General features: G+C 41.1%; 1 protein-coding gene across 2 annotated transcripts in view; it reads right to left on the bottom strand.

Moving 5' to 3' along the window:
- Nucleotides 1-2,381: 2,381 nt before the first annotated feature.
- Nucleotides 2,382-10,758, bottom strand: part of PCYT2 (phosphate cytidylyltransferase 2, ethanolamine) — a 38,034-nt gene continuing 29,657 nt past the window's right edge. Inside the window, exons 8-13 of one of the 2 annotated variants that reach the window (XM_089538222.1) lie at nucleotides 10,326-10,408; nucleotides 10,130-10,207; nucleotides 6,972-7,037; nucleotides 6,298-6,363; nucleotides 4,598-4,686; nucleotides 2,382-3,603 (exon numbers count right to left, since the gene is read on the bottom strand). In XM_089538222.1, the coding sequence (XP_089394348.1) occupies nucleotides 3,471-3,603; nucleotides 4,598-4,686; nucleotides 6,298-6,363; nucleotides 6,972-7,037; nucleotides 10,130-10,207; nucleotides 10,326-10,408 (515 nt within the window). In that variant the 3' untranslated portion in view covers nucleotides 2,382-3,470. Of the gene's footprint in view, nucleotides 3,604-4,597; nucleotides 4,687-6,297; nucleotides 6,364-6,971; nucleotides 7,038-7,719; nucleotides 7,947-10,129; nucleotides 10,208-10,325; nucleotides 10,409-10,758 lie in introns of those variants that run through there. The other variant, XM_089538228.1, reaches the window with a different exon arrangement.

Below are 10,758 nucleotides of genomic sequence, written 5' to 3'. Positions count from 1 at the left end.
TATGATCAGATGAATCCAAAATGAAGGTGCATCCTACCTGCTGTTGCCATTTTTGTCATGACAAATGCCTGTGGCAGCATTGGAGATAAAAGAGACAGAGAAATGAGAGGATGAGTAGCAGCAGTCACACCAAGAGCCACTGGTACTTGGTCCAGCAGTTCTCTTCACCATGATAAGCCATAAATTCAACAATAAAAATGAGGCTTGTAAAAGCTGTGGTGGGCTCAGCATGCCAGATGATGACACCAGGCTTTGTAGGTTTGCAAGCAAAGTAGCCCTGCACATGCTTGCTGTATGTGCCAGGAGCATAGGTTTTAAAAACTTATAAAAGTTGGACAGAACAGTGACCCCCTACTTCACTGTTCCTCCAAAGAAGAGGACTAGTGCTAAATTGGGAAACCCAGGCTACAGAGACCAAAAATACAGCAAAGGGAAGGTTCTCAAACTCTGTTTGAAGGACACTGCTACAATCTTCTTAAAAGTAAAAGAATGTAAAACACAGTTTGCATGGAAAGAAAATGGTGTGAACTACCATCTGCATACCAGTTTAGCAGTTCACGGACAGCACTTCAAAGTAACATAACTTGCTTTGGCAACTAGTTACTCTTTATAGCAATGAGCTGGAACGGTATTACTTTTTCACTTTCAGTTCTTTTAAAAGTAACTGAATAGTTTCTGCATGTTACTTATTATTGGGTGCAGAATAATGGCTCTAAGGAAGGAAATGTCACAGGGCTATTTATGGGACCCTTCTGTACTGGGTGTTGTGCAGCCAGTGAAAAGCAGATGAGCCAATAAAGCGGCTTCCTTATCAGTCTTTGTCCATGCTGCTCAAATACAAGAAGCTGTTGCTTTTGCTGCCAGAAAGAGAGTCACAATGGGTGTGAAGAGGGTTCCCTTGTCAGGCTGACTGCTCAAAACACAGAACAGGGAGCACATTGGGTCAGTGTGATCTGTGAGAGAATTTAGAGGAAAAGGATATATTTGTTTGCATGCCAGCTGAGCCATAAAATGTAGATTAGCTGTTTAGGGTGAGGGAGATGGTGAAACATGATGAGTGTGACTACATATGTGCACCCACCCAAAACATCTTGTGTGGTGTTCATGGCAGCCACATAGTCTGCTATGTTGTGTCTGACTGGGGGGGGGGGGGGGAATAGTCCACTCAGAATTATGATAATCAGAAATAGGAGAACCAGGAAGCATTTTCTTGCATTTTTCAATATAATAGCAACAACAGTAACATGTTAGTAATGTGTAATTCAGCATATTATTTTCTAGACTGTAGTTAAAACAGTAATGATTTGTTGGATGACCAAAATATTAATTTGTTTTTCAACTAGTTACCATTAAAAAAATAACGTTCCAAGCTTTGTTTTGAGTTCTTTCCAGACTAATCATGTGTATTGTTTTCACAAGACATTTCTCCCACAATAAGCAATTAATTTTTGTTTTAGGTGTGCAAAAGGATCTGAAAAAATTAGCATAAAGACATAGCCCCCCCCCCCCCTCAAGCCCTTTCACTATTTCTTCTTCAATTACAGTGTTTCACAGCAGCCACATACTAGAGAGACAATCTTGTCCCTACAGTCACAAGGTTGAGCTCGGACATTTTCCAGTCAAAATTCTTTTTCTGTTTTCCCCTGCAGGAAGATGATTTGAGGGAATTTGGGTCTGAAAAGATGTACCATGGGCCAGGGGAAAGAGTTACATCCCTTTTTTTACTGTTAGTATCAAATATACAGCCGCATAACAGCATCTCAATAAGAAATATAGTTAGTAGATTGTGCTTCCCTGCTTCCTTTGGCCCTCAGTCATTGGAGGTCATATTGACTTTTTTGCCCTCCCCTGCCTCTAATTATAGAAATAAATCCAGCTGTTTATATTATCTTTCTCCCTAATGGAACAGTTTACCCCTAGAAATTGCTCATTTTCACTTTCACACCCAAATCTTCTGTGCTATGACAGATGCCTTTACTACTGACAATTATATAGTGCGCCCGCTCCATATGCGGGTGCATCATACATGGCTTCAAGCATATGCTGAAGCCATGCAGCAATGAAGCAAGTGGCACCCCCCCCCATTGTTTGCAATGAGGCATGAGCATACATGGAATTTCTCTTATGTGTGTGTGTGGGGGGGCATCCTCACACAACCCTCCAGGTATTGGCGCAGAGGTTTTCCCCAAGCTCATGGAAAATGGAGGAGGACAGACTGCGATACACTTCACCACCACCACTGAGAGGATGTGCACCTCACAACAAAGTACAGAAGGATCAATCTCCATGCACTGAAATCCCATCTTCCTTGCTCAGTTAGGCCAAAAGCCCTGGCCACTTCTTCTCAATTCAAGTGTTAACATCAGGCATTGACACAAACATAAGTCATTGATGTTTTATTAATTTCCACTGCTGAAAGTGCACAAGAGAGATAGAAAAAAACCTGCCTGGAAGGGGAAAGAACCCTACCCTCATGAACAGCCTCCATGTGCATTCCTACATGCATGTGAAAGAAGTCTCAGGCAAGTGTGAGCCTTACCTGTGAGCCTCACAATGAAGCATCCAACTTTAACAGTACAAAGCATTTACACACAATGGGCGGTATGCTCAGCTGGGAGTATCAGATGTCTCAGTTCCTCTAAACAAGAGCCAAAGGCCAGCACAGAGGAGGGTAAAATCCCTGTTGCAAAGCAATGTATTGGGGTTTTAATAAGCAGATCCAGTCACAGCCAGATTTTTAAAGATTTACACCATATTGCAAACATTTAATAATGCAATCCCACCAATTCTTGCTTAGCCACATGGATCTAAAGAGGCACATCTTAATATGGTTTAATGAGGGCACATTGTACGCCACTGGGAAGTCTGAGATTCAGTAAATTCCACTCAAGACTTTGAATATAACAGATTCAGTGTAAGGCAGTGTAAGCAGCTACAGACTGGTCCTCTTGTTCCCCTTTGGATCCAGCTGAGAAATGCCTTGGCCAATATGGCTGCAAACTTTCTCTCAAGAAAAGGGTACTGCTATTGACTGAGTACCTTGGGATCTTATCAGTGCTGTGTAGGCTATTAGCCAGGCCAGATAGGATGGCTTTAAAGACCAGAAAATTGTCTCTGGCAGGCAAAAATCAGAGGGATGCTCTGAAATATATAGATTTTAGAAGAAAGCTGAGCAGAGATTATTCCTGCTCCCCAATTCCAACAAGTCAGATATTGCTAGAAGATAAAACCACGCAGTATTGCAGACATTCATTGGAATTAAAATCTGTTATTGGGAGGTCAATATTGAACTCATCCCATAGGAGCGGGCCTGGGATATTTAGATAGCAGTATCCTGGATCTTTCCCACGTACTAGTGGACTTGAAACCAGGAAAGTCATGACCACAGGCCTTGCTGAGATTAGCAGCAGTATCCTTTCCTTCAGCAAAATCAATCCAGAAGGGAGGATTCTGCTGCACCTTTCTCCATGCTAGCTTTCATGGTCTTCTGGGCCTTTTAGGCCTGCCTTCTGCTGGGCTGCTTCCTCTTCTTTTTTCTTCATGGCCTCCAGCACAGCCAGCTCCTTGGCCTCTTTTTTCTGATTCCGGGCTTCAAATTCAAGCCTGCAATGACCAAGATATACATTAATAGTGCTTTCATTTCACTGAGAACTCTTAATTAGTTGGGAGTTTTATATCTGGAAAGGATGACTCCTCCCTGCATCTCTTCTGGGTGCTCACTTTCAGTATGTACTATTTCAACACCAGTACTCATGCACAAGAAGGGAGGCAGCTGTGCAGAGGGCCCTCACAGAGAGCTCTCTCATAGGCCTTGGTGGCTTCTGGCACAATATAGTCTCACAGGTACCTGGAAGCTTGTAAAGAGCTAGAGAACTATGAAGGGAATATAGTTTAAATACTATCAGGATAGCATGGGGAAAAATACTCTGACAGTCCAAGCACTTGATTTACTTCTGCTCCCTTAAATGACCCCGAAAGGAATCAGCAGCACCAGAAAGAAGCCAATGTTACAATATATTACTTAGTACAAAGGCTCTCCCTTACCAGGAGAATCTTAAAACATTGTCATCCAGGGTAACATCAGGTGTGAGACTCTCCTATATCCTAGAGGTAGCCAGTTTCATTCTACAGAGGCTGATGGATTAAGGGAGCTAGTAGTATCTCTTTCCAATTTCTGCATCAAAGTCAGTGCTACAATGTTGTTCATATCTGCATAATTGATGCTGATGGCAATATTATTTCCATAGAATTCAGAACTTGCAAATGACCAAGTAGATAGACTATTCAAGGATGTGGACTTAACAGATTCATGAAGCCACAGGGAGGCAAGAGTTGTGCAGCACACAGAATTCCTACTTCAAGGCCCATTTTTGTTTTGTAAGCATTCAAATGGTACTGATGATGTAGGTGCAGGACTGTTGTTGTTCACCCTTATAAAACCTTCTTTCCCCTCCTATTAGCTTTTATTTAGTGGGTAATATAACTACTTCATGCAGGACAACAGTTGTATAGACAAGTAGAAGGTGTTTTATGATACAGTAGAAAGAAGGCCTCATTGGGCTAAATACAAAATAAATTCTAATCAATGGCACCCAACCTGTTCTTAATTATTCTTTTCACAATTAAATCCGTTGTGAGGTTATTGCCACTGTCCACCAATCGGAAGATGCCACGTCTCTTGGGTTCCTAGAGGCATGGAGAAAAGAGTAAGACTGATGAGAAATAAAGTTTTTAGAAAGGGCTTTTAGAAACAAAAGATCTTCAGAAACATTCCCAAAGAATTTAGCAATGTAAACACCTTTTGTTGGGAGATGTTACAACACAGAAACATTTTTCAAGACAATGATTGCTATGCAACAGCTTCTGCACCTGTTCTCACTATTCTTTTGTCCACTAGGGATAAGGTGGCTTAAGGTGCATAGATACTGTAGAAATAATGTAATATGATACCACTTTGACTGCCATGGCTCTGTCCTACAGAATCCTGGGATCTGTAGTTTTGTGACTCACCAGCACTCTTTGGCAGAGAAGGGTTAATACCTTGTAAAACTACAAATCCCAGGATTCCATAGAATGGAGCTAGAGCACTTAAAGTGGTGTCAAACTGTATTATATCTACATAGTAGATGCACCCATAGATATAGACCAGGAACATTATCTTTCTTGTTTCTGTCTGCTTGCTTCCTCTATCTGTCATCTATCCCAAAGAATAATGAGTAGATTAAGTAATGTGGTTCAGCCACTGTCTTTTATTCTACCAAAAGAATTAATGTGAGGCTGACCATGGTCCATTTTTGTTTTTGGCCTCTGCCATGTTGAATCATTTGTATTTGTATTTGCTGCCAGTTCTATTTCCACCCACAATTGTTTATAATAAGAATTTTGCCTCTGCCATGTTGTCATGCCTCCAGAGCATCTTTGATGCTCTTGAGACATATATTTAGTTGAGATTATATTAAGCTTTTCTATGTATTAGTTTAGAAGGGGAAATAGAAATCTACAGCTTTAAGAAAGGCAAGGATTGTGGGAAATCCCAGGGTCTTATGCTGTCTCCCTCTAGTAGTTTCAGTGTGTAGTAAGGTTTCAGCCAAGTCAGACCTGGAGAGAGTATTTTCCTTTGACAAAAAGATAAGTCCACAAAAGAAGAAAGATAGTCCTCAGAACAAGAAAGATAGAATCCATCAAGAAGAGAGCAAGGTATTTAGGAAGGACTATTGAGAAAGAAGAAATCAGTTTTGTGTTTTTTGTGTTATAACCAGTAAAGCTTTTGGAAACTTAAGAAATTTGTGGACAAGTCTTTTGTTCTGGCTGTGTTCCCAAGAGCCAGAGGCCTTACTACACCCAAAGTCCATGCTGGAGCATGTCTGCCTACTGCCATTACTCTTCTACAATAGTTCAGCAAGGATCAGGCTGTTTTATCTAAAGAATGGATTTCTTTAATAAATATTCCTCCTTTTGGGATTCTAAAACCTATTTTCTGCCTTTACTTGGTTCTTGCAAACTCATCTTCCTAAGGTGGGCACTTTCACTGTTGCTGGAGAACATTCTCTAACAAGCCTTCCTTTCCAATAAGAATCTCTCTGCAATCTCTCCAACCTATCAAATAATAGTGAGAAAAGGAAATTCACAGAATAGTACTGAAAGGCTTTACACATGGTCACACTGATGACAGTTCTAGCCTCACAAATTATTGGATACACAATATACAAGAGGGAAACTTGCTTGTCTACCATGCACTTAGATCTGGGTTATACATTACAGTAAAACTAACATAGAAGTAAGTTTCTCCTCCTTTACCTCATATGGATCAGACCCATCTTTGTCTGGTACCAATTCTGTCATCCCATGGCAAACTAGATCCACCTGTAGAAAAAGATGAATGATCATGATCATTATCATTCCCAGGCTTCCCAAAGTGGGCAGAAGTTAGATATGGATCTACTGACAGATCTGTGTGATCTGTAATAGAACAGCAAGATTTACTGACTCCCAACTGTTTAAACATAGCTACAGTAAAATTATTTCTCATCTCTATCCCAATTAAACTGTTGAAATGAAGAAAGATAAAGGTAGCTAAGAATACAGAAGATGGATTTGCATTGAAAAGGATTCCATTCAGTTTTGAAACTGAAAACAAATTCCAAGCCTCTGAATTTTTTCATTCTGAATGTATGCTTTCTGAAGGAGTGGTGTGTAGCCCACAAAAATTTATGTTGAAATTAATTCATTAGTCTTAAAGGTTCCAAAAGATATCTCTCGTTGTTTGACAGTGCAATGGTCTCCCGTGGAGATTCATTAGAAGTTTTTAAATGGAAGTTGGATGTCCCCTTCTGAGGAATACTTTAGTTGTGGATTCCTGCACTGAAATCAGGCTGGACTAAATGACCCTTGCGATCCCACCTAACTCTATTTTTTTCTTCCTCACTTCTTCTCATTCCAATTGTATGTCTTTGTATAAGGCCTATACTTACTTTAAAATGATCCAGTAGATCAGCTGTGACTGCATAAGGTGCTCCAATCACTACTTCAGAAACATACTAAAGGAAACAGGAAAGAGAGAAGTCAATCATAATTTTAGACTCCTACATCAGCCAATGGCCATTCCAGTTAATGAATTCTGAATATAAGGTACCAGGAGAAAAAAAACCTGTACATTGCAAGGTTGCTTGTTAGACAGGAGCCTCAGCATAGCACCATTCCAAAGAGGCAGAAATGTAAATGTGTATAGTCATGAACCCTGTGCAATAATCCTGTTTGGATTAGTATGCAGAGAGATCATGTAGCACCTTTGAGACTAAGTGAAAGAAAGAAGTTGGCAGCATGAGCTTTCGTAGACTTAAGTCTACTTCCTTAGATGCATTTAGTGGAGTGGAAAGCCAGGGACGGACCTATATATGCCATTAAAAAAGTTAAAGGTATTCCCCGTTGACAAGGTTGTCAAGTTGTGTCCAACCGAAGGGGGCAGTGCTCATCTCCGTTACTAAGCTGATCAACAGGTGTTGTCAGAGATTACTCTGTGATCATGTAGTGTGCGAGAATGTCAATTCAAATTCAAACCTCACTGTGCAAGAACTCTGATATATCCTGCTACGTCAACTCACATATTAGCTATCAATGGAGTTTATCAGACTCAAGTTTTGGACCCTGCAATTGCGCTAAGGAAGTGTAAAGAACGTTGCGAAATGACTGTTTCGCGCGATGTCTTACCACATTGCTTGCTTTTCCGTCATTTCCCCATAACGTTATGTTAGCGCTACAATTGTGCGGAAGTTGCAATTTGCGTGCTGCGAAACCATGCATAGCCGAACTGTCTACTACACCAGCGCCTTCCGTTTCTGTCGAGCATTTCGCATCAAAATCCTTGCGCATGCCCTTTGGAGGCTTTGGTGGCATCGTGACCTTTGTGCTTCTGGGGGAGCGAGGGGGTCCCCGCCATCTTTAGGGTCCTATTTAGCAGAGGGGAGGGGGAGAAGGAAAGAGCCGAAGGAAAAAGGGTAATCTGGATGCAAAGGGTGACAGAAGGCAAAAGGGGAAATCAGGGTGGCTTTTGGTGGGGGGGGGAGTGGAGAAAGTGATGGAGGAGGATGAGGAGGAGGAAGGAGCCATGGGAAGAAGGGAGCCACGGAGGGCATCCCATAATGGAGCAGGAGGAGGAGGATGAAGGACCCAGGGCAGCTCAGAGGGAGGTGAGGGTCGGAAGAAAGGAAGAGGAGGAGGAGGATTGCCCAGGGAAATAGGGCTGTGGAGAGAAGCTGGGGATGTAGGGAAATGGATGCAGCAGGAGCAGCCTCTTTTGACAATTTATGCACATGATTTTTGGGGTGCTTGCTTTCTTCTTGCTCCTGGAACTTAAGCGCCATTATTATTGTTGTTGTTATTATTATTACTGTTTGTGTTATATGCGGGTGCTACAGTCAGAATGCCTGCACTGCATTTCCATTTTATTCCCAACTGATTCCATGGCTCAGTTGGAACTGACAGGTCACTCTGTCTCAGCCTCAGTGAAAGGCAATGGCAAAATGTAAGCAGGAGGAAAGGGGGCAGTTCAGGTCATGTCAAAGGCAGGGCATGAATAGAGCTCCCATCAGGCACTTTCCTCCCTTTTTAAATAAAATATTTTTGGCAAAATGAGTGCATGTTTTGTTGTGTTTTTTCCTGAGGAATATATATATATATATATATATATATATATATATATATATACAGTGGAGCCTCGGGTTACGAAAGTAATCCGTTCCGCGGCCGCTTTCGTAACCCGAACGGCTTTCGCAAGCCGAATCCCCATAGCCGCTAATGGGGAAAAGCCGCGATTTGGTGTAAAATCGCGGCAAAAAGCACCAAAAGTTTTTTCGGGACCCGAAAAAACGTTCGTAACCCGGAACAATTATTTCCAATTGGATTTTTTCGGGTCCCGAAAAATTCGTAACCCGGGTATTTCGTATCCCGAGGTTCCACTGTATATGCCCTTTGCAACAGTATCCCTTTGCTGGAAGTCAGCTAATGAAAGGGAAAGGGAACAATGAAAGGGCACTTTTTTCTTTGGAGAATCCATGCTAAAATGCGAATGTAACATTCGAATATTACGTTTGTTGCTGTTGTCAAGTAGGCAATTGGCAAAACGATACATGCTTTTGCAAGGAATGCAGGGATAGCTCTTAAAGCTTTTAAAGTCATAAAAGAATGCATGACAATCGCATCCTTTTCTGGCATTTACGAGGTGACGAATTTATTATTATTATTATTATTATTACATGTGCAAGAGGCATTCTGGGGTGGCAAGGAGTAGGGGATACAGGATGCATTAACTTGCATTTTGGGGTTGAAAATGGGGCCAAGGGCAGATCATAAGAGGTGTGTTTGACAAAATGAGCACGCTTTGGGGCATTTTGTGCCTGGCTCTTTAACAAAAAGGGGGGGGGGAAGGGTTAGGGTTAGAAGGGGCTGGACTGGATGGCCCTTTTGCATTTATCTTTCACTATTTTTTTAAAAAATCATTATTTTGAAGCAGCAGCAGCAAAAAGAATTGAATGTGAAAGTTTATTTTCCACTAGCTTGCAACAATTATTCCAATAACACATCACAGAATATGGGTTCTAATTAATGCAAAACTCTATAGTGCTTTGGACAATTATTATTACTCAAAACTGTAAACAAAATAGAGGAAGATGCCTTAGAGAGAGTCTCTGGCAACCATCTCTCTCATTGTGTGATATCTCCTTTTTTTTAAACTGGAGATGCCTGTGACTGAACCTGGATTTTTCTACATATAAAGCATGTCTTTCATCATTGGACTCTGATCTGTTCTGTCATCAAGGAACTGTGCTAGATGTTATTTCATGAATTCTCCTTATACAGTGCAATTTTAAATATGCACATACAGTCATCCTGAGGTTCTTCCTTCCCTTCAGCATCCAAGAGCATTGGGCATATTGATAAAACATAATCATGTCACTTCTTAGGAAATGCGTAGAATTATTTGTGACACTTTTATGAAAGTCAGGCTAGAGTTCTTAGGATTACCAAGTAGTCAACCAGAATCAGACCTGTTTTGCTTCAACAGGATTGTCTTTATCTGCTCTCTTCAAATCATGCCCAATTTAGAAGACAAAGATTCTGACCAAATACTCACCCTACAGGCTAGAACACTGAGGGTTCGCTCATGCACATTCATTATAGGGTAATTCTTGCCTTTGTATAGATTTACTTCCTGTAATTAAAACAGTCAGCATCAGCACAAACAACATATTACATCCCCAACCCTCTCGATCCAGTTGAGAAGGGATGAGGAAAACCCCTCACCTAGTCACTAAGGTACTGATACCCACCTGGTCAAAATGTAGCCCTGCAATTATATAAGGTTGCTTTGCCATCTGGTGCACTTTTTCTAGAAAATCGACATGACCAACATCTGGAATATGCATACATTAAGAAAGAAAGCCAGTGGCAATGAATAAGAATACTAGGGTTTAAATATATATTCCCCACAGACCCTATGCTTGTTTTTCTGGTATTCTTTCAGCAACTGCTGTAATAGTATGACTTCTTTCTGTATGGCACACAGAGAGACTCACTCTGAATACTGTGGTGACATATTGCTTGTATTTTTGTGCTTTCAAATCGCCTGTCAACGTATGACAATCTTCTGAATTTCATAGGATTTCCTTATCCATGAAAGACTCATGGGGTGATTTGCCATTTCCTTCCTCTAAAATATAACAGTGAAATCCCATCCAAATACTAAACAGGACTGACCCTGCT

This window comes from Sceloporus occidentalis, unplaced genomic scaffold (assembly GCF_023333645.1).
Source record: "Sceloporus occidentalis isolate IW3139 unplaced genomic scaffold, rSceOcc1.0.p SCAF_1, whole genome shotgun sequence".
Taxonomy (NCBI): Eukaryota; Metazoa; Chordata; class Lepidosauria; order Squamata; family Phrynosomatidae; genus Sceloporus; species Sceloporus occidentalis.
This window is presented reverse-complemented; position numbering and strand designations above follow the sequence as displayed.